Here is a 23,196-nt window from a genome sequence, read left to right on the forward strand (position 1 = left end):
GTGTGCGTGTGTGTGTGTGGGCAGGGGGGGTGTTTGCGGTCACCTCTGTGCACATGGACTGTTTTAATTGATCTATTAAAGGCTCGGCTTCACCTATTCTGTCACTACCTCCTCGTGTGGCGTCTCCTCAGGTGGAAGCTTTAAGATTTATTTGTTCAGGTGATTTTTATGTCTGATTCAGAACATGAAAATGTATTAGAATCTTATTAGAGTCTTGGTTTTGAATCCATTTGATGCCACAGGCAGACGAGGGGAGGCGACTGCTGCACAACTACAACTCTAACAAAACTATTTGTGTAGTTGTGTAGCTTTGAACTAGAGTCTCTAAGGGGATTAAAACATTCAACCACTGAACTAAAACACACATCGTGTTCAGGTTGTTATTTTATTTTATTTTATTTCATTAAAACCAGTTTAACAGCTGGAAAACCCAGACATCATTATCATCATCCTCCTTTTAGAAAGAATAATGTATATTAAAGGAGTATAAAATGTCTATAATCTCGTTATCAATTACACTGGACTGTATTAAAATAAAAATAAAATATTACTGATTTAATTTCAATTAAATAAAAATAATACATAATATTCTTAATTATTAAATGTAAATATAGATAATATTACAAATTATTTATAACAGTTTATAATATACATAATAATAATTTAACATAAAGAAACCCCTCGTTATAATACTGATAATAATTATATTATATTATATTATATTATATTATATTATATTATATTATATTATACTATATTATATTATATTATATTATATTATATTGAACACTCTTTATCAAGCTCCAAAAACACAGCATCCCACAGCTCCCATAATTCAACTCGACCGTATCTCTGTTAATAAGTCTGTACTAAACTGACCTTATACATTACTCATCACTTCATTATGGGAATATTTAATCTCTCAGTTTAGTTCTTCTGTGTCGCTTGTAACTGAGCTCGTACGGAGCAGAGGAATAACGAGAGACATGATCACACGCTCTATATGACCATATTTGATATTTTATTAAGGGGGAAAAGGAGGAAAAAATTGCTACAAAACCTTCTAAGAGTGTTTTGATAAAACCCCGAGCAGTTTAACAGCTGGAAACTCCCAGACATCATCATCATCATCATCATCATCATCATCTTCATTCCAGCAGCTTTTATTAGATTATTACTACGTTTTTAGAAAGAATGGTGCATATTAAATAAATCACACTGGAGACTTTTACACGTCTTTAAGCCTCTTTCCACACAGACACGAGCAACGTGAGCTAAGACAAGTCAAGTGATATCCTCCAAAGACGTCAACGTCTCCTTACACGATAAAATAAAATAAAATAAAATAAAATAAAATAAAATAAAATAAACCCACTTGACTTGATTAACTCTTAAACCTCTAACTGAATTTAAAAAGCAGGTTTTCTGTGTAACAAACTGCAACTGAGCCCACATGGAGCAGAGGAACAATGAGAGCCATGATCACACACCGATCAGCCATTACATTATGACCACCTCCCTAATACTGGTCTATGTGGGTGCTACATGTTTAAGTAACATCCACATGAATAAATAAATACCAGGTCCAAAAGTTGCCCAGCAAGATGGTTTAAACGTTATTTACTTCTCCTATCACTGGTCATAATGTTGTGGCTGATTGGTGTATGTGGTGCATGATTACTTATTTTTCTTGAAAAATAAAAAATAATAAATAAAACCCAACCTTTAATCCAGACTGTGTTTGTGAGCTGTTGTCCTTCTTCTAGTCTCGGTGAGTGTGAGTGACTATGGAGCTACTGTAATCAGATCATCAGTAACGAGCAGGAAACAGTTCCACACAAATATTAAAATGCAACAGCACAGAAACGAGGACCAAGAGCAGAATATTTACATCAGCTGAGGAAAACAGAGCTCGGAGAGAAGCAGACGGACGTGGAACACGAACGCAGCGTTTCTGCTAAAAGAGGTCAGAGGAGTGCTGTGATCAAACACTTATAAAATATTGCTATTATAATTAGAAAAGACAAACCAAAGAGACGTTATCTGTGAGGGGAAACCTACGTGAATACAAAAATAACTTTCCATTTTTATGTTGACACTGTTTTAGTCTACGATCGAAATGTGTTCAGAGTGAACATGCAAAAATGTGTGAAATATCTGACTTCTTATAACTTTAATTGATTCATGAGAATGAGAAAACATGCACATTATGATGCAGAATTTAATTTAAAACTGCAAAAGGTTTCACTTCACACCAATAATGTGACATATTCAGTCTGAACACACTTTTAATTCGACCTCTGATTTTTATAGATGGTGCCGTGTTCATGTCATACAGACACTATTATAATAACATCTCATTACGACTGGAGCATCAGTCTTTATCTGAACGTTTCTATTATTATGTGTTTAAAATAAAAACTCCACAAGTTGTGCCTGATAATTCAAAAAATGATAAATGTACACTGATCAACCATAGTAAATTAGCAGATACTTTACGTCCTCCTTTAAGGTTTGTCCAGCGGAGGTCAACTTGTTGAACCTTTAATCATTTTTGCTCTATGAAAGGCTGAACGAGGCCATCAGGGTCCAAAGTCGCTCAAATCCTTCCACCTGCTTCTAACAGGACACATGGTGCCTAATAGATCTGTGGTGGTCATAATATTGTGGCTGATCGGTGTACATTCTTAACTTCCTGAGACCCCACGTCCTCATATGGGGACGTTAAGTTTTAGGTTTTATTGCAGCTTATTCGGCTTCATTTAAACCCATTGTCCTCATTGGTGGATGTTTTAGTCTGCCCTCTAGTGGTAGGAAAGGATAAAACTTATTTATTTATGCTTATTAACGGTTCTACTTTGACATAACTCACAAATTTAAGAAAGTTTTATCAATAGCAATAATAGCAGAGAAAATTAGATATTCAAAAAGGGCAAATTCAAACTAATTCTACAATAAATGGAAACCATATATGGATTTTTTTATTTATTTTATGAATTTATTTTCTCCCCTTTAATTTATTTATTTTTATTTATTCCTGCATTTCTGTGTGCTCATTGCATTGTTTGTCTGTTTTTTTTTTTTTTTTTTTTTTTTTTGTAATTGTTTTGTTCATAAAAATATGCAAATCTTAATCTTTAATTTGAAAGAGATACAACATCACTAATTAGCAAGTACTCGTTTAAGGACACTGGGACTTCATTGTTCGCAATTCTGTCTTTGCACAACCATGTTCAGGTTTTAAAATAAATAGTTTCATATTATGTCAAACATCGGTGACTTCTTTATAATATGGATAATGAGATAATCCTAGTGTCCACATATGGGGACATTATTTCTTTTTTCAGAAACTACCACTTCCTGTTCAAAGACGATGCTTAGTTTTTATATTTCTTAGGTGCTACTGATCCCAAATACCTTGGAGAAATCAAAAATGCACAGAAAATAAAAGCTCGGGTCTCAGGAGGTTAATAAAAAAAGAAATAATTTCAGCTGAGATGAATGAATGTTTCCCTCCGTCCTTAAATGACATGAACACAGGACAACTTTGTTATTTTCTTCCCTCATAGTTTGTCTTGTTTTTGATCACAAAAACATCATTGGAAGAAAAAAATTAAATAAAAAATGGCACATGCTGCCCATGTGAATTAAGAACGACAAATATTTAAATTGTTTGACACACAAATAAAACTAAATGACCATTTTTTTTAAAGTCCCCTGACACAGTTTATAATTTACATCTTCTTTTTTTTTTCCTTTTTCTGGAAGCGAAACTGTAAAATCGTTAAACGGGGGTAAAGATTGTACAAAAGGAATTCAAAGTTTTATCAAAAAACACTGAATGAATTAAAGTGCAAATGATGACTGCATCCTTCTGTGGTGGAAACTTTACTCAGATCTGTTTTCTCTTCCTGTTTTAGCTGAGTATGGCTCTGCACGTCTGGAGAAGGACTGCCACCTGTTGGTTGAACTACATCAGTGTACAGGTTGAGTTCAGTGTTTGTGTGTTTGTGTGTTTGTGTTTACAGCAATTCAAGTTTTGAAAATCAAACATCAGTGTCCATGAAAGCTTTGCAGGCAAACCTGTGTCTGATATTAGTCCAGTGGTTTGAAACAGAAACTAGTTCCAAAAATATATCTTCTTATTATATTTTTGTCTTTTTTTTTTTTTTCTTTTCTATCTTAGCAGATGCATCATAAAAATATTCCTTGTAGCAAGAGTTGAAGAAGCAGGTAACAGTAAAGTGGAGGTTAGACCTCGATCCAGCACTAAAATCCGTTCCAATATCTACAAAAAAATAAAATAAAATAAAATAACAAGTGCAAATATTCACACAGATAAAAATAGGAGCTGGAAAAGACTTTTTTTTTGTGTGGGTGATGCTGAATAGGTGCTCTTATTGTGTTACTGGGATGTGATGAGTGATTCCTTCCTCCGCTGGTGCAGTTTAATCTGTTCACACTGAACAGAAAAGATCTGAAGTCTGTTTAGTTTTTCTTCTCAGAGAGAGAAGAATAAATCATCCTCTCTTGGACAATAAAACGCAGCTCATTGGGGATGTGGTTATAGATCCTTTCTGAATGTTTCAGCTCCTGGTTCAGTCCTGACTGATGTGATGTGAGATGGATTAGTTTCCCCACCAGCTACGCTCCCATCACTGAGTTAACGCAAAGCTCCCACAGCTGATTGAAGCCGTCCTGTGTAGATGTATTCAGCTTTTAATTCAGAGTGTGTTTAGTTGTAGAGAGACGGCTGCAGGATAAATTACCCGGATGTTGAGAGTAATCGACGCTTATATCTTGTGATGCCGGTAACGCGTTACTCTAATCTACTTTTTTTTCCAGTACCTGAAGCGAAGTAATCTAACGCGTTACTATTTCCAAACCAGTAATCAGATTACAGTTACTTGTCCGAGTTACTGTGCGTTACTTGCGTTTCCCTTTGGATTCCGAAGCCTGCGGTCGCCATGTTGGATGAGCTTTACTCCGCCCACATTCGGATACTCCAAATATGGGCATGGTGGGAGGGTCGTGTCTGACATTAAGACCCGCCCACCCAGCTCTCCGGTACCTGTTAGCTCAGACTACCACCTGTTACTCAAAGTGGGAACGCCCTTAATTAATGCAGATTTTAAATCTTAATAAAAAATAAACTAATAAGTTATTAAAAAAAAAAGTGAAATAAAGTATTGATACTAAAATCGTTTTTGTATCAGGCTGTAAACATGATTAATAATGCCTTAAAGTTGGGCTTTTTAACATGGTGGTTTATGGGGAGTCTCATTTGGGCTTCATTGCTCAGACCTGGAGGTTCCCACTTAGTGTAACACCGCAGAGACACAAACGAAAACAACAATGGACAACACTGCCACACACAGCATAAGATGTTAGAACAGGCTAAAATCTGTTTGAGGGTGCGTTCACTAACAGCCTTTACCTCCATAATGTCTAAACGTCACCTCCTTCCACATTATTATTAGTTTATTGAATTGGGACGATGCACGCTGATCAACACTGATGTTAGTCATCAGTGTAAATGCGCCAGACTTAGCACAAATGCTAATTTTCAGCTGTAGTCTCACAATTTGAACACGTGACATTCAAAAAGAACAAATTCTACAGTAAATGGCAACTGTTTATGGATTTTCACACGACAATGTGAGCTCCCTTCCCTTATTTAAAAAAAAAAGAATAAATTATTTATTTTATTAATTAATTTTATTTTCTCCCTTTTAATTGATTTATTTTTATATATTCCAGTGTTTGTGTGTACTTGTATTGTTTACCTGGCTTAATCTAATGTATTTTTATTTTATTAATTTATTTTATTTTATTGTATTGGTTATCTGGTTTTACTTATTTTTTTTTAATTTTATTATTTTTTATTTATTCCTGTGTTTATGTGTATTCATTGTTTTGTTTATCTGATATAATTTAATTTATTTTATTCAAAATATGCAAATGTTAATTTAACGGTGTATACAAACATGTTTAATGCTGACACTTATGTGTCCTGGCATATGTAAGTGCCTTTGTTCTTTTTGTATACACATAATAAAGTAATAAATATAATTTGTTATATCATATAATATAATAAAGGTTTTTACACCTAGAAGCGTCTTAGTTCGTCCTAAAGCCAGGTTTAATGCTGTGGAGGTGAGACGTGATTAGTGTGTGAATGCAGACAAATTCAGCTGTGCAGCTACACAACAATTTGTACATGTGCAAAATAATGTGCCAAAAATTCCCTCTATTCGTTTCCACCGGGCTACTGAGCAACGCAAAGAGAATTATTTAGTGTCCCGACAAAAACCTGAAACCTAAGAGCTCTGCAGCCTCTCTGTGAACGCTGTCTGCAAGATATGAGTCACCTTCATTGTGGTGCAACCGCACAAACCTACGTTCATTATTCTGATTAGTATAGCTCCTAATTAGATCTTTCTAGCTGGTGCACGGAGGAGGAAAACAACGTGTAGGAAGGTCAAGACTCCAGCAGCTTCTACTCAAACAGGGAACCAGCAGCCGAGATTATACATCACAGCAAGTTCCTGGAGGTCAGAGGTCAAACTCACACTCTTTTTCAGGAAGGTAGCCCTTCATGTCGTCGCGGTCCAGGTGAACTGAAGCTGTGTTGTTTCCGTGCCGTCGGTTTTGTGTTTTTTCTGCCGTGGCGTAGCTTATCTCGACACAGTCACTGCAAACACAGTGATTTCAAAATCATCCGATCCAAATGAGGCGATGAAGATCCAAACAGTTTTGTTTCTTTTTGTGTTGTGTGTACTGCCGTATAAACTGTGTTAGTGAGTGCGCTGCTACACCAGGATAAAAAGTAGTGAGGTTGTCAGATCCACCAGATCCACCGTGATGTGCTCCTGTAGAGACTGGTTTCTGAGCCATGGAGGAAATAGCAGCGGTTCAGAGGGATGAGGGGGGGACGAGGGGGGTTTAGTTTTCAGCCAGGGACAGGGCCAGAGCTGCCTGCAGTGCTGCCTCTTCATCGATGCTGTAGTCCTGGGGAAAACAAACGCACAAAGCTAGTTAAAAAAAAAAGGCCATGAACCAGAGAGTTGGAAATTATCTAAAAGATCACACGCATAATAATCACATTAGAGGAAACAGTAATTACAACAGGAGATCACTACAACACACAAAGTGTCATGGAGAATCTGAAAGGTACAACAGAAAAACATTTGTCTCTTATAGTGATTACAAAGATGGAGATTATCATACAAAACGTCAGTGTCTCCTCTTAAACCTTGAAGAAGGGGATAATAACAATGATAATAATAATAAGACAAACAGAAATACTGTCTTGATGGTTGAAAGTAAAACAGTAAGAAGAACAAAACTATTTTCTTTGGATTAAATGATCAAACAGTGACTAAAGTCTCATTTGACTCGGATCCTGGAGACAATAATAATGTAGCTGCTCATTGTCTTTAAATTAAAAGTTTTAAGTCCTAAAAGAGACACAAATTACATGAGTTCCCATTTTACAATAGTGTTGGGGTTTGTTCCAGTGGTGGCTGTGGTGTAATTTCAATAAAATTGTGACAATAAAAGATCATGTGACATTAATAGATACAGGATTATTTTTAGACCTTTATCTACCTAAACTACAGAAGGTAACAATTTCTCCAATTACATCTGTTTCGCAAGAGTTATTTACTGAAATTTGCATTATTCAAAGTTACTGCATGATTCTGTTGATACAAACTTATTACTAATTATTGCTGTTTCAGTGGCCATACACCATTCATTTCTTAATATTGCTCTTATTAGGAAACATCTGCAGGAAGGTGCTGTGGGAAACTCATTAACTTGCATGTTCAGGTTAGCGCTTGAAAATAAGCTAATGGTACAAACAAACAAAGAAGTCGATGATGAGCACAGTTGCATAAAGAACAAGAAGAAGCAGAAGAAGAAGAAAAAACAATCTGAAAAGAAAACAGACATTGGAAAGACATAATATATGGATTTACAGCAACTGATTTGGACCCACAACAGCCTCAACAGTGTGTTTTATGTGGGGAGCTACTGTCTAAGATCGTGCAGTGTCCATATTTATATACAGTCTAGACTTTACACACACTCTGATCGCTTCTATCTACAGAAAGAGGACAAAAACAAAAAATAACAGGAGTGGACTTACAACAAAGGTGTCATAGGAAAATTTGTGCCTGTGGAGGAGATGCTGGAGAAAGTTGGAGCTCTTATAGCTGGGGTCTCCCCACGGCATGGCTGAACACACCGGACACACCTGGAGGGACAAACACAGCTCAGTGTACGTCTAGTTATTCACAACCAAGTTACTCATAACAAGACAAATCCAATGAAACATGATAAAACCTCCTTAGTTTAACTCAAACTGCTGCAGCTGATTCATCCTTTTAAAGTCATAGACCAACCAAACCTTCATCTACATCGTTTGTTGAGATTTATTTTACATAAAGGTAAAAAAAAGACGCAGTGATACTGCATCTATCTCCCAAAATACCATAAGAGAGTTTGTTCCTGTTTTCTTGTTGTACTAGTGTCGTGTTCTCACCACTTTATTGGGGTCATTGCGGTGATTGTCCATACAGTGCTTCACCAGTTCCTGCTGGTCCAGATTTCTGGCTCCACAGAATGGACACACAAAGGTCGACCTGTTTGGAATATTGCTGCATATGGAGGAGACGAAGACACACACAAAGACACACAGAAGACAGGAATGAGGTTTGTTTTAACTAATGTGACCCTTTTAACCAGTTTATCTTTCCATCCTTTCTTCCCTTTTTACCAGACATTTATTAGCGAGACTCATTAATAAAAAAACACATCTTTAAAAATAAAATATGAAATCATGACCTTTACTGACATGTTCAACACATCAACGCTTAACTTAACCTCTTGAAACCCAAGTATTTCCTTAGAATGCATCTTAATTTCTTTAAGATAACATTAAGATCTTTAGGTATTTGGGATTAGTAGGAACACAGAAGTATAAAAAAACATAGGCATCATCTTTGAACTGGAAGTAGTTTTTGAAAAAAACAAAAAAACAATGTGGACACAGGGATAATTTAAGTGTATATCACACTTTAAGTCACCAAAGTGAACCAACATACAAAACTCTTACATCATATCGAACTAGAAAAGTTAATTAGAATAAATAAACCAGTTTGCAACCAGTAAATGACAGATAATAGTGTCTCTGTATGAGGACAACAGGCTTAAATGAAGCAGAATAAGCTGCAACAAACCTAAAACGTAATGTCCCCATATGAGGACGCAGGGTCTCAGGAGGTTAATTTTGAGTTGTTTTGAGCTTTTTTCTATGAATGAGTCAGAGACATCTGGACTTTCCACCCTAACATCTGTCCAAACTTTGAGTTACAGCACAACCTTCAAGTATCTCAAATGAAAAGAGGCAAATCAAAAACCTTTTAATTTTTACTGTAAAAACTCGTTCTTGCTCGTTTCAGAGCTACAACGAGGGACGTGAACATGTGAGTGTTTGTGTGGATGTATGAGCAGATGTGTCACAGGGACTTTGAAAAGAAAAATAAATAAATAAATAAATAAAAACAAGACGACCAGCCATAATGAGGCTGAACACAGTGTTGACGTACACCCACCTCGGTATGGGCTGGGAGGTGGGAACCACCGGGACAAATTTGGGACAGTTTGCTATCTGCTCCTGTACTTTAGAACAGGAAGCAATGTGGGACCTCATCTTTACCAGAGCCACCTGAGAACAGACACACACATCACATTAATTATTGGACTTTAATCACATATATAGAAGCAGGAATGATCACGTGCAACATAATAAAAACAAAAAGGTGCATAATGTGCGGCTGTAATAACCCTCATCGGTCTAGTCCGTGTCTACCTTCTTGCTGCAGCCCCTGCAGGGGGCTTTGTACGAGCCCAGCTGCTTCTCCACACTGGAGGAGCGCTCCACTTTCTTGGGGTCAAAGGGCACGCGGCAGAGAGGGCAGAGCGGCGAGGAAACCTGCAGACACGGCTGGAGACACTCGCCACAGAACCTGGAACAGCACACAACAACCCACTGGTGTAAGTTTCTGTTGGACGGACCCACACTGACGGTGAGAGGAGGCTGCTCCTTTTACAATAAGGTTGTAAAAAGTTAGAGTAATTTAATAACAATCTTCTATTTCTGCTAATGAATGCATCAGTCTATTGGATGTAAAAGGAGATTTCTTCAAGCCCAGAGCTGAAGCATCCAGAGGATTTTAATTATCTCGGTTATGAATTTTTTATGCTGAGGAAAAAAAACCCACACAAACAGATTCTCACTGCAAACTCATGGATGAATGTGGTTCCACTCAGTTTCTCCCTGAACATTTCAGACTGTGGTCACGTCCTGTTTGTGGTTTTGTATCACTACTGTTCAAATATTTCCCTGTTCTTTGTGCAGCTTTTTCCCCCCCCGAGTGTCCAAGCAGTAATTACTTACTCACTGATTTTCATTTGCAGCATCTACCTTCAACCGTGACCAGTTAAACCTGCACTTGAAAACTGCTGCAAAAGAAATAGCTCATCTTCTTCAGATTCTCTCATTGTGCTGTTAAAAGAAGTTAACTCATCTAATGTTTAGTGTGACCACACGTCCTCTTATTGAGGCCTGAATATCTGACAAACTCAAACTTTGAAACTTGTCTGGGATTTTTTTTTTTTTTTTGTTCTACCAGAACCTCAAACATGTTTACATCGAATTTGCTGAAGGGTGAAATGTGGTCACCTTACAAATGTTAGAAGCTTTGCATTCATTTGCAACTAAATGAACGGGATCAAAAAAATAAATAAATAAAAAATGTCTTTGGATCTGGATAAAATACACAAGTCATCCGCACTTTTTTTTGTCCTCTGAAAGTTTCAGCCCCTGATTCAGCTGCATTTTGCTGAAGACGCCCGGAGAAGGTTTTTGTTTCTTTAACCTAATTTTATGGGGCAGGTTAATTTCCTTCACACACAAAGAGGGAACATGCCAATAGCTTTGTGTAATTTCAGTTTTTGTGCCAATAACACATTTTTTCTCAAAGATCTTAACTTTTATAAAGCTGTTTTTATGACCTGAAACAGTGAAAATCACACCGTCCTAGTTTACAGATATAAGACACATTAAAATATGTAAAGTACATAAATGACAACACGAACCGCAACCAACGCTTTGGAGGCAGTGAAGGAATTCCCAGAGAAAATCTTGCAGCAGTTTCTACTGACAGCTGTCACGACACGGCGCCTCCGAGGATTCTCCAAACTCTGAGGATTTAAAACTAATTTGGTGGAGGTGCAAAGATAACTGACGAAGCCAAATCGGTGCCACAGGGGGAAGGATTTGAGGCCAGTTTCTGAATTTTTTTTTCCAACAATTCTGCCGTCAGGAGTAACGAGCTGCAGGAACAGTTGGATGAATCCCAGATGGAGTTTAACGCCGCCACCGATGGTGGATTGATGATGCTGTGTCAGAGGTGCATGGGCCATTGGGAGCCATGAGAGACGCCCTGGAGCTCAAACCTGCCTCACACACCACAAACACGGAGTACAGCTTTAGATTTTACTAACTGTGATACAGACTGATGTGATGAAGGAACGGTTCTTCAACTATGTAAATTTACAAACCCTGTGCTCATTATTAGTCCTGACCACCACAACACAATCTGACTGTTTTTCCAGTAGCAGGTAATTTAACACGTTACTATTTCCAAGCCACTAATCAGATTAAAGTTACTTATCCAAGTTACTGTGCGTTGCTATTTTCCCATTTTTATATTTTATCCTTCTTCTTGGTCTCGGGGAGTGACGTCACATATGCGACAAGTCATGTTTTCATGACCACGCCAATGTAAACAACAATGGAGGGAGGAGCAAGATGGCGCAGATTGGAAGACGAAGGGTCACGGGTTCGACTCCCAGAGATAGAAAAAACCCGTAAAAGTCTCTAAGTCAAGACTTTGGTGCAAAGCCACGAAAGATGTTAGTCAGGTGGTAGGTTGTAGAGGAAATGCTGCATTTTTGATAAATTTTTATGTTTTTGGTGGTGGGTAATGTACTAATTAAAGTACTTGGTAATCACTAATCAGATTACTTTTTCAAGGTAACTGTGGCAACACTGTGAATAAGAGAATAAGAAAATATGGAACATTGTGTCAGATAAGACCTTATTTATTAGAAGTAGGATGAAGTCAGTGGCTCATATGTCATGTAGGTGGATAAAAACACTTTATAGCCAGTCTGATCGAGTTTTACAGCAACTCAGGACATTCTTCTATCCACTTTCTCTTAACCTTTTGTCTGAGTTCCTTGGAGTCTGATTTGGTCTCGATGGTGTAAGTGCAGCCATTAATACTGATGAACCAGTCACTGGATCTTCCTGAGGTCACAGGTGTCTCTACTCTCCAGTCACCTGAGACGCATTCACTGCACTCAAGTCATCTCCTTCTCACTTATTGTGAGACTATTAACATCAACTGGCTGGACCTCTGTTGAATAAGATGACTATAAAAAAGGTGTAGAATACTTTTGAAAACATTTTTATTTTTTTTTTTATTAATGGGCATTTCTTTGCAGAAGTGTCTGGACTGGTCATTGAGGTACTATTTGTTGGGGAAGAAAAACACGACCAAGACAATTTACCTCTCATCATTCCAGCCTTTTTGCAAAAAAACAAAACAAAAAAACACCTATTTAGGATGTACTCAAAGTAAATTGAACGCTGTTTGGAGCTCATGCATGGTTTGGTCTATTTTAAAAGCCAAGACTCTGAAGTTTCTACCACAAAAGCCAAAATCACTCTAAGTCTTATTGTTCCTGAGTTATTGGGGTTCGCCTGAATTCTTTTGTTTGGAAAAAATGTGTTGGTTGAACCTTATAATGACTTTTATCAATAAAATCAGGAGAAAATGACATATTGCATCATGCAGCATTTACTCAAACACAACTCACGCACAGAGCTCTGATTGGTTTTAAAAGCTACTTCTGTCCCATGGTGGAAAATTAAAGGGTTAAATAAAACAGAACTGAAAAACAAGCGCACATTGGCTTTCCACGTGTTCAATACCTGACATCATTAACTAATCCCAACCCTGTGGACTGAACATCTGTTGGAGGTGATTTGTTGGAAGCTGCTGCCAGATGTTATAAATAAATAATAATAATAAATAAAATAAAAGTCAGCAGCCAGGTAACAAATGCTCTTATTAACACATTCTCTTTATTTATTGTTCTTAATCATACTTTTACTAACGTACTTATTTCCTTGTCTGATCTCTGATCGTTTTTGGTTCACGTGTGGGTTGTTGTAAAGTACATTCACAGGTCACATCCAAACTAGTAGGGAGCTACTTTACGTGTGAGCGCAGCTGGAGATGCTGACGGGTTTGTGGTAGACCTCCAGGCAGATGGGACAGGAGAACTGGTTCTCGATGCCCTCGGCCGGGGCTGCCGGAGACCCGGACCCGGAGCCGGAGCCGGGACCGGGCTGAGGCTGTCGGAGCTGGGTGCTGGCAGAGACGAAGCTCCGAAACATCGCCATCATGGAGCCGGAGAGAAGAGCTGCGGTTGTCAACAACAGCCCGAGAGACAAAGAGGAAGAGGAGAAGGAAGGAAGGAAGGAAGCGTCCGAGTGATCAAACAGCTGTTAGCTGGAGCATTATTATCCGATCACAAACGTGAATGTGTGTCGTTCAAACATGACGGCTGTTTGAGCTAAATAATGTCTCGGCTAAAAAAGAAATGACGGAAAACGACGTCCCGTGCACCACGGGATTACTTCTCCTTGGCTGGAGAAGACACGCCGGAGAAGTAAACATTGGGAGCGAGCACGACGCTGCGAGGATGACCTGGATAAAAATTTAAATTAGAATAAAAAATAAAAATAAAATAAAAAAACTCGGGTCTATATAATGTCACGGAGGATAAGTCACGCTGGCTCCGCTTCGTTGTCAGATGAAACACTCCTGGAAGAAAATAAAAAAACGCTAGTGAACGTAACAAGAGATGCAACAAAGCTTTTCTTCTTCTGTTGATGTTATTGCTTTTTTCCTTCTTCTTCTTCTTCTTCTTCTTCTTCTTCTTCTTTTTTAAAATGGCGGCACGCAAACCAGCTTAGAGGCGCATTACCGCCACCAACTGGACTAGAGCACGGAGGAAAAAATAAACTACAATCTTTTACCTGAATTAATGTTTTAAATATATATTATAATGTAACTTTGTGCTCCGTCTGTTGTCTCGATTAAAAAGCAGGCAATTAAAAAAAAGAGGGGAGGAAGGAAGTAAGTAGGTTGGAAGTAAAGGAGGAAGAAAGTTGAGAAAGAGGGCAAGGAAGAGGGAAGGACGGAAGAAAGGAAGGAAGGGGAACTAGAGAGGGCAGGTTAATTCTATCTATCTATCTATCTATCTATCTATCTATCTATCTATCTATCTATCTATCTATCTATCTATCTATCTATCTATCTTACTCCAAACCACGAGATGGCGCAGTGTGTGTTTTTGCTGTTGAGCCTCATGAAGAAGAAGGAAGCGGACGTTCTACGTCATCAAAAGTAGCCACATTTTACACATGTTGCTTGTTTTGGGAATTATATCATTCCAGTAAAACATGTCAGCACTGCATAATTCGGTGAGCTTGTAAAGAAATCCGAACACGTATGAAAATTCGTATTAATTTTGACTAAGATTAGAGTAGAAGTGAAATATTATCGCTGCCCGACAGCGAGTTTTCGTGCAGTTTTCAGGTGAACTCTGGGGAGCGGACAGGTAGCTCAGGTTGTCTGTCATCTTCTCAACCATGTGCCAGGTGGAGGAAGATTACCATGATCAGCTGGAGCGCGCGGACCTGCCCAGGTAAGCTGCTGCTGCAATTTTATTCTATCTTTTTTAAAATTCTAAATTTTATTGAGAAATACAAACCAGTGCATTTTAGAGACAGTATTTAAGAACATCTCATTACATAAATACACTGAGCAGAGCACATAAATCCAAAGTCTTGGTGTCTTTAATATTAGTGGAGCCATTTCATAGCAACCTGTGTCCATGTGACTCTCATCGCGAGACTACACGTATAACGAGATTGTTTTTGAAAAGCTGCACTTTGAGTGGACAGGAGTGGACAAATTAAATGTTAAGAGTTTTTATTAACAAGGCTGTAATGTAAATCTGTCAGAGAAAATCTATTTTGTTTTCATAACTTTTAATTTTTTTGTTCATATTTATGCAACATTTATCGGATGTCTGATGATTTCGTCTGGCTTCATACATTTTTTTCACATTTCTGTACAAGTCAAATTTGAATTATAAATACAGTTTGGGGAAAAAATGTACTTAGATGTCTCTTCCTCAGTTAAAAAAAAATAAATAAAAATCAGAATCCTGTTCCTCTGTTTTGCTAGTGTTTCCAAGAAATGCGTCAAATGCAAAGAGGCGCCTGCAGCTGTGGTCATCAGGGCAGGAGACGCATACTGCAGGTGAGACGTGGTGTCCAATGAAGAGGGATTAATTGTTTGTTTGTGGTGTCTGGGGAAGGTTTAGAAGTTGTGTACATGCAGCCCATAGTACTGAGCATCAAACTGTAGCTCCATTCAAATAATTTACTTGGTAACAGTGTTTTAAAAGACATTAAATGTACTTTTATTTACTGGCTTCGTGTCGTCTCCTGTCAGGGGCTGTTTCAAGGAATATTTCATTCACAAGTTCAGAGCCATGCTGGGCAAAAACAGAATCATCTTCCCCGGAGAGAAGGTAATTACACGAAATGAAATGATGTGAATATTTACAACATCTATTTAACCGAGTCTCCTCCGGCTGCAGGTGCTGCTGGCTGTGTCCGGAGGTCCTTCTTCCTGCTCCATGCTCAGTCAAGTCCAAGAGGTTTGTCCTCAAGTCCTCTAGTCTCTGTCTGTCTGACATCATTGTCATTCACATGGTCACTATGTAGTCACATACAGATCCCTGTGTTTGGGTTATAAAAAGGTCTGAGAGGAAACTATATTTAAACTGAAAAGTCTAAATCATTATTGACTTATGGTGATGGCTGGAAGAAGCACAGAGCGACTGAACTACTGTATGTAGCTGCCACAAAACTAACAAAAACATGCTTCCTTCCCTGATTTAGAGTATTTCTCCACATTCTGTATAACTTTGACTTTGTTTTTCTATTATTAATGAAACTGAAAATGTTTTCTTCCTCCCAGGGTTTGAGTCAAAGCGCCCACAAGAAGTTGAGATTCTTACCTGGAATCGTCTACATCGACGGTACATCAGCGGCATGTGATTTTGTAAAAAAGAATCTCCCCAGAAACTAATAAAGAAACATCAAGACAACAACACACGATAGAATTCTAACATAACCCTAAAACAATAGATATTGATACACACAGTATAGAATTTAAACACAATAGCAACACATCAGGCAGACGTACATGAACCAAAATACCTCCAACCAAACTTGGATCAAACATATTTCACCAGCAATTTTTGTTTTAATATTTTTTAAAAATCGACAGAGATCTGTGGAGCTTTGACGGTCACACTAAGACCTGTATGTTTCAGTTTCTGTTCGTCTTTGGCTCAAACTCTGTGTGAAAACGCGTCTCACAGATGATGTGTGTTTGTTGTTAGAGGGAGGTGCTGTAGGTCAGTCTGTGGAGGAGAGGCGGAGGACGGCGTCCGAGCTGCAGGCGTTGTTCAAAGCGACGGGGTTTCCTTTCCACATCCTGCCCCTGGAACAGGTCAGTGTTTCAGAGTGAATGAGTGACTTTTTACTTAAAAAAAAATAAACTTTATATTTAACCTCCTGAGCTTTTGTTTGGTCTTTATTTGGGATTAGTCGAACCTAAGAACTATAATAACTAAGCATCATCTTTGAACAGGAAAATATAATATAAATATATGTCCTCATGTGTGGGCACCCTTATTATTTTATATATTATCATTATATCAATAATATAATAAAGTCACCAATATGTACTAAAATATAAAACTTAATTTTAATGTCTGAACGTTGCTGTGTAAAAGCACAATTACAAATAACAAAGTCCCAACGTCCTCAAATGAGTGAAGGCTCCAACATTTATAAACTGTATTTATAAATGAAACTTCTCATTCTTAAAAAAAGTCTACAAAGTCTCACACATGTTGTATTTCTATAATAACTTCCTCTAAGGTGTTGGACCTCCCCAGCTCAGTTGTGGTGACCGCTCCGTCTGTTCCAGAGAAGCCGTCCACCAACTATAAATCCGCTGTGGACCACTTCATTCTCACCAACATGAGCAACAGTTTGCCACCAGCGCAGCAGGAAGAAGAGACGCCGCTACCTGACGTCCAGGAGCCAAAGACTCGGCTGCTGCAGCAGCTGATTGAATCTGCCAAGACGCTGACGGCCAAAGAGGATCTGCTGAGCACGCTGAGGTCAGAGAGGAGGGTTAAACGTATCGTACTGAGACATAACTCAACCCAAGCAGCTCTTGATGCTAGTTTTTTTGTGTGTGTGTCTTCTTAAAGGCAGCATCTGCTGGTGCACACAGCTCGTACTCAAGGCTACAGCAAACTGATGCTGGGAGACAGCTGCACCAGGCTGGCTGTCAAACTTCTCAGCAGTATATCACTGGGCAGAGGAGCACAGCTGGCCCAGGACACCGTGAGTGTATATATATAATATGATATAACCAAAAAGCAGAAGAAAGTCACACTCAGGGTAGAGATCCTGAAGGGTTTGTCTTTTTCATACTGTGCAACCAGTAGAAAATGTCGTAAAAAAATACCTTGATACCATCAGAATTTTGAAAAGTGTGTTTATGTCGACAGGGGTTTTCAGACTCCAGATACGGGGACATCGTATCGGTGAGGCCGATGAGGGACTACTCAGCTAAAGAAATCGCTTTCTATAACCGGATGTTCAGTGTACCCTGTGTGGTCGTACCGAGCCTGGACACCAAGGTGAGACTGTAGTAACACCGCTCAGTTCATCCAGACACGAGACTCTAATCCTGCTCTGAGAGACCGACCGGTCTTCATGCTGGACAGAAGTACTGGGCCACACATTGAGTTTACTCCCTGCTGGATGTAGTCAACTATATGTGATATTATTAGAAAGTGGAAACGTTTTAGTAACATCAGAAACTCAGCCAGTGTGTCTGATCTCATAAATGAACAGATTTACTACAAAAAACACACACAAAATGTTGTGAAAACCCTTTGAAAAAGCTGTTATAGCTGCACCAACAGCATGTTAAAGTATATCGTCATTAGAGTCCCTGTTGGTGTAATTGTCAGGTGTGGCCAAATACTTGTGTCTCTGTTGTTTCTTCAGTCCATCACACCTCAGACTGTTTGTTTGTTTGTGTCCGTCCCACAGACGTCAGACAAGGCCAGCGTCCAGCGTCTGACTGAGAGCTTTGTCACTAAACTGCAGGCAGACTTCCCCTCCACCGTCAGCACCATATACAGGTCAGTATGAAACCACTGACATCACGTATGGAGCCAGAACCAGGACAAAAATTAGATTTGAAATTGAAAGTTTAAACTAAAAAATATGCAAGATTGTGCTAAAACTGAATGTTTATTTCAGTTTAGAGATAATTTAGGTAATTTTGGTTATATTTTAATATTTAATATATATATTTTCCACATTTTCTACTGGTTGAGAGAGGAATAAATCCAGTAGATTCACTAAGGACGGACTATTTTACTGTGATGATGAGTAAATATTGTAGAATAATCCAACACTAGTAGTAAAACAGGTTTTCATGGCCCCGTGTTAGCACTGACTGCTGATATGGAAATCTAGGGACATTTACAAGAAAAATAATAATAATAATAATAATAATTAAGAAACAGACAATTACAGTTTCATTTATTTTAACATATTTATTCACATTTAAATATATTTAAACTGCTATGTCTGTGAAGTCAATAGCAGTGCGACTGACTACCGTAATAACTGTAGTCTACGTGCAACATTTTTTTTCTCATTCATAAAAAACTAAAATTGGGGACACTTTCGGGGACGGGTCATTCAAAACAAGGACTGTCCCCAAAAATTAGGCACATCTGGTCACCCTTAAAAAACAAAACAAAAAAAACAAACCATGTGTGTTTAGAGGCACTACATTGAAAATGCTCTTGTTTTTTAGTTTTGAAGCACATCATAAAACTTTAAAACCGACTTTCATGTCCTGCAGGACCAGTGAGAAGCTGCAGTCAGCAGGTCGAAGCTCCTCCACGGCCGACCAGATGTTTGACAGATGTTTGCTCTGTATGTGCACCCTGGACACCGCTGTGGGTGAGTGTTCTCGGCCTGTTTGTGTTGCACAGCTCATCTGTGTTCTCTGGATTCTGCATAGCGACGTTTCTTCTAGTCCTCTGATGGATTAGTTGTGTCTTCGCAGTCTAATGATTCACAGCTTCTGCTCTACTTCAGTTAATTAAACACTTTAATCACGGGCTGCCTGTCTGATGAGCCCATCTATAATTCATTCCACATGAATGATATTTGTCCTTTTTCTTTTTTTTTTTTTTTTGTTTCCAGGGGAGGCTTCAGCCTTCCAGTCCACGCTGATATCAGAGCAGCTCTCTCAGATCAAATCAGGAGGAAGCACCAGCACTGAGACGCCAGGACAAAACCAGAGTACAGTATATTATCACTGAAGCTCTTTAAGCCACCGTCTCTCTGTTTTATTGGGACCTTTTTGAAGCCCTGTGTCAATGTACATCAATCAGGCATAACATTATGACCACCTTCCTAATAGTTTGTGCCTCCAAAGCAGTCAGAGAATGGACACGGGCCTTCTGAGGGCGTCCTGAATGTTGTTAGTCGGGGGCTGTGGCTGATCAGTGTATATATTTAATAATGTAATAAAATGCCTGTTTGGTTTTTCAGTGTTGCTACAGGAGCAGAAACCATTCAGCTTCATGATAACATCACTTTCTTGTGTATTTGGACGTTCACGACATTGTTTAACATGTTTCCGTCGTAGGTTCAGTGAAGTCCGAGTCGACCAGACAGTGCTGCTCCTCTGCAGGAGTAGAGGACTGTGGGTCAACAGCTCGTGGTGGAGGCTGCTGTAATTCAGCTAAGTGAGTGGATTTGTTCTTGCACTCAGTACGTTTATATTGCATTTAATAAATACATAAAACTAATTATTGCCCTAATCCGACTTTAACTGGACAACTTAAGTGCGTGTAAACATGTTACTCCGACTAAAATCAGAGTTCTCTTTATCTGATTAAGACAGATAATGAGATTGGAAATTGATTTTCTTAACTAGTTGTTCATGCTCCACAAAGCTGGTTGCAGAAGAACCACCTGAGGGATAGCGCCATCTTACCTGCACCAGAAGTAGCGCACATTACGTATGAGATTAAAAAGCTTAACTATTATCCATCTGGTTGTTGATTGAAATGCCGGTCAGTTGTTTATTATATGATGTAATCCACTTGCTACGGGGCCATATTAACATGCTGAAAAGACACATATTGCCCCCTAGTGTGGAGGAGGAGGACGGCGACATGTTGGGGCACTAATAGAAATGATGAAGGGAAATCTCACGCCTGTCCAAACATTAGCTTTTGAGTCCGGTTCGTCCAGTTACCTTATTTAACTATGACGTGAAGCAACTGCTTTTGTAAGCGGCTGCAGAGGAGCTGCACAAGCTCACCGACACTGTGACGTCTTACATCTGGTTTTGCACATATGTCAGTGAATCCTCGTCTCGTAGAGATTGTGGAGACAATGAGAGGCTGAGTCATGAGAGATAATGATTGTTGTTACCTTACAGGGCACCAGAGACACCGGATCTGAAGAGGCTGTTGTGTTACAGCTGCCAGCTGACCGTCAGAGACCTGGTGAGTACGGGAACAAACCGAAAGAGCGAGTTAAAACAAATAAATGAATAAATTAGTGGTAGCTGGGTTCAAGATCCTCTGCACTGGCTCATTAGTTCACCTCCTGAGGCCCAAGTTTTTCTTTAGAATGCATCTCATAAGAGCTTTAGGTATTTAGGATTAGTAGGAGCTAAGAAGTATAAAAAAATAAGCATCATCTTTGAACTCAAAGGGTTTTTTTTGAAAAAATTAATTATGTGGAAACACAGATTATTTCACTGTATTACAATTAAAGTCACCAATGTGAACCAAAATAATAAAAAAATATATTTCTTTTGTTTTACTTTATGCAAAATCACAATTGGAAACGATGAAATCCCAACGTCCTCAAACGAGGACTTGTGAATTTGTTAAATTTGTCATATCAAACTCTAAAACTTAATAACAATCATCTCACCAGGCAGCAGCAACTTGTGGCTGTCTCACAGTTGATCCATGATTGATCACAGCTCTTGTGGTGTGCGGTGCGTAGTCAGGCTACGACGTTAGCGTCTGGGCTGCCACCGTAGCTACGCCGTCAAATTGACACAGAAGCCTAAACTATCCATCAGTCAGCAGGACAAAAAGGTTTTTCTCTCACTCAGATTGTGCAGCAAATAAAAGCAGAGAGGTGTGTGGGAGTGTGGATGTGAACTGTCTGGTTTAGGTGGTGTTATGGTCACCTGTGACTTTTTTTCTTGGTCTGTTTTCCATCCAGTCGTCCGTGGACCATCTGCCTCAGTACATCCTGTCGGAGGCTCAGAGGAGGCAGAGGAGGTGAGGGGAGAGTTGTTTGTTTCATTTAAAACATCTCGTTATTGTTTAGTCTGGTAAGGAGATAACGGAAATAAGACTGAGCTTGTTTCTTGAAGGTCTCAGATGAGAGAAGAGATCAGCGAGTTCCTGTTGGACGACGGTGAAGTTTGATCAAAACAGAAGCGAAGGTGAAATATTTGCTCATAGTGATGCTTGTTTCAGCCTGGGGGAAGGCGGCGCTGCACGTTTTAACAAACTTTGATCCTCTTATCTTGTGTTGGGCCCCACAGACGTGTCCCGGAGCCCAAGTTGGGCGCTCAGCCTGAAAACAAACCTAATGAAACCCATGAAGAAGAAATTAGTTTCATGCATACGTCCAGAAATGAATCCAGGAAGTCCAGACAGACACGACACACGTGCAGCTTTACAGTATTATAATTCTGGGAAGTTGTTTCCATAGCAACCATTTCATCTTTTGCAGCATCCCAAGATCCCAAACTCTTTTCTTCGTTTTTTTTTTTTTTTTTCTCTGTTCCACCTCTTGAAAATCTTAACGAAGAAGTTCAATGAACCACATTAACAGACCTGTCTTGTGTTTGTTATTTCTACTTTCAATAAATCTGTTTTTAAAGCTCTGTCCATTAACCTTCATACGTGATTTTAAAATAGCTACATTGTTTCCATTAAGGGATGAAAGTGTCCTCTTCAGAAACGCTCTAAAAATAGCATGTGTCTTTCCTCAGTCCTGATCAAACCAAATGTTTGATTAATGTCTGACCCTTTATATACCAGTGTTTTTGATGGCATCATAAATTTTCCACATCTAAATGCAAAGTGGATTTTTCATGCGGGGATTATTAGAGCCTTGGACATGAGTTTTAATGGGAGTTGTTTTTTTTTGTTTGTTTGTTTTAAAATCTGACACTACAAAACTAAAATCCATCAAAATCAATGTTTCTAGTTATAACTGACATGACCAAGACCCCGAAGAAAAATCCACTTTGCATTTAGATTAGTTTTATTTAAAAAAATTGTGACGCTATCAGAAACACTGACATGTGTCAGTATATATGGGTTAAATTAATCAAACATTTGATATTGATAATTGGGACTAAAGTGGATAAAAATATTTATGTAAAAAACAAATATTAACATGTGCTAGTATTGCAGTTTTCTTTTAAGAGGACACTTTTGTCCCTAAATGGTGACTTTGGTTACACGGTGTAAAAACTGAGTATTATGGGAGTTTGAAACATTAAAATTTGGTAAAAATGCATCTGTGACTTGACTGCATGACTTTGTGTTTGGACATCTCAAGTTATGTCCTTCACAGGTTGGACAAAATAATCATTATACATTACACTCTTCCCCCAGTATGTTTTTATGTTTGTCTTTTTAAATCAGTCTCTATCTACATTTCAAACATATATTCAGATTTATTGGTGGATTTTTAGGGACAGTCTGACTATTCCTGAGGTCCAGACTGTCAAGCCTCACAATACATGGATATAATTACATTTCAGATAATATTCTCATAGTGATGTAGACGTCATTAAATTACACTTGACATTT

General features: G+C 38.5%; 2 protein-coding genes across 5 annotated transcripts; one reads left to right on the plus strand and one right to left on the minus strand.

Moving 5' to 3' along the window:
• Positions 1 to 998: 998 nt before the first annotated feature.
• Positions 999 to 14,119, minus strand: LOC125019080 (E3 ubiquitin-protein ligase RNF166). Its single transcript, XM_047603588.1, has 6 exons — positions 13,359 to 14,119; positions 9,878 to 10,034; positions 9,621 to 9,733; positions 8,549 to 8,663; positions 8,153 to 8,260; positions 999 to 7,011 (listed from the first exon to the last, which is right to left on the minus strand). The coding sequence occupies exons 1-6, from the start codon at positions 13,544 to 13,546 to the stop codon at positions 6,946 to 6,948; spliced, it is 747 nt and encodes a 248-aa protein (XP_047459544.1). The 5' UTR covers positions 13,547 to 14,119; the 3' UTR covers positions 999 to 6,945.
• Positions 14,120 to 14,529: 410 nt separating this feature from the next.
• ctu2 (cytosolic thiouridylase subunit 2 homolog (S. pombe)) lies at positions 14,530 to 22,897 on the plus strand. Of its 4 annotated transcripts, XM_047603585.1 has the most exons (18): positions 14,545 to 14,629; positions 14,723 to 14,853; positions 15,399 to 15,473; positions 15,669 to 15,747; positions 15,817 to 15,876; positions 16,200 to 16,260; positions 16,627 to 16,736; positions 17,171 to 17,415; positions 17,509 to 17,644; positions 17,812 to 17,943; positions 18,362 to 18,453; positions 19,188 to 19,288; positions 19,535 to 19,633; positions 19,983 to 20,082; positions 20,784 to 20,850; positions 21,587 to 21,645; positions 21,741 to 21,812; positions 21,905 to 22,897. In XM_047603585.1, exons 2-17 carry the CDS (start codon positions 14,798 to 14,800, stop codon positions 21,793 to 21,795), a joined length of 1,527 nt encoding a protein of 508 aa, XP_047459541.1. In that variant the 5' UTR covers positions 14,545 to 14,629; positions 14,723 to 14,797; the 3' UTR covers positions 21,796 to 21,812; positions 21,905 to 22,897. The 4 variants fall into 4 exon arrangements, with proteins under 4 accessions (XP_047459543.1, XP_047459540.1, XP_047459542.1 ...); XM_047603587.1 differs by having other exon boundaries at positions 14,530 to 14,853; positions 19,535 to 19,635; positions 20,000 to 20,082; XM_047603584.1 differs by having other exon boundaries at positions 14,530 to 14,853.
• Positions 22,898 to 23,196: the final 299 nt, after the last annotated feature.

The sequence above is a fragment of the Mugil cephalus genome, chromosome 13 (assembly GCF_022458985.1).
Source record: "Mugil cephalus isolate CIBA_MC_2020 chromosome 13, CIBA_Mcephalus_1.1, whole genome shotgun sequence".
NCBI lineage: Eukaryota > Metazoa > Chordata > Actinopteri > Mugiliformes > Mugilidae > Mugil > Mugil cephalus.

What these genes read in the sequence shown, in the direction of transcription:
- LOC125019080 (XM_047603588.1), bottom strand. Translation starts at nt 13,546, where the DNA reads ATGATGGCGATGTTTCGGAGCTTCGTCTCTGCCAGCACCCAGCTCCGA. An exon ending in GCAGGGGCTGCAGCAAGAAG is followed by an intron (nt 9,734 to 9,877) that starts GTAGACACGGAC and finishes GTCTGTTCTCAG; the next exon opens with GTGGCTCTGGTAAAGATGAG. An exon ending in TTTCCTATGACACCTTTGTT is followed by an intron (nt 7,012 to 8,152) that starts GTAAGTCCACTC and finishes TGTTTTCCCCAG; the next exon opens with GACTACAGCATCGATGAAGA.
- ctu2 (XM_047603584.1), top strand. Translation starts at nt 14,798, where the DNA reads ATGTGCCAGGTGGAGGAAGATTACCATGATCAGCTGGAGCGCGCGGAC. An exon ending in ACATCCTGCCCCTGGAACAG is followed by an intron (nt 16,737 to 17,170) that starts GTCAGTGTTTCA and finishes ACTTCCTCTAAG; the next exon opens with GTGTTGGACCTCCCCAGCTC. An exon ending in AGCTGACCGTCAGAGACCTG is followed by an intron (nt 20,851 to 21,586) that starts GTGAGTACGGGA and finishes TTTTCCATCCAG; the next exon opens with TCGTCCGTGGACCATCTGCC.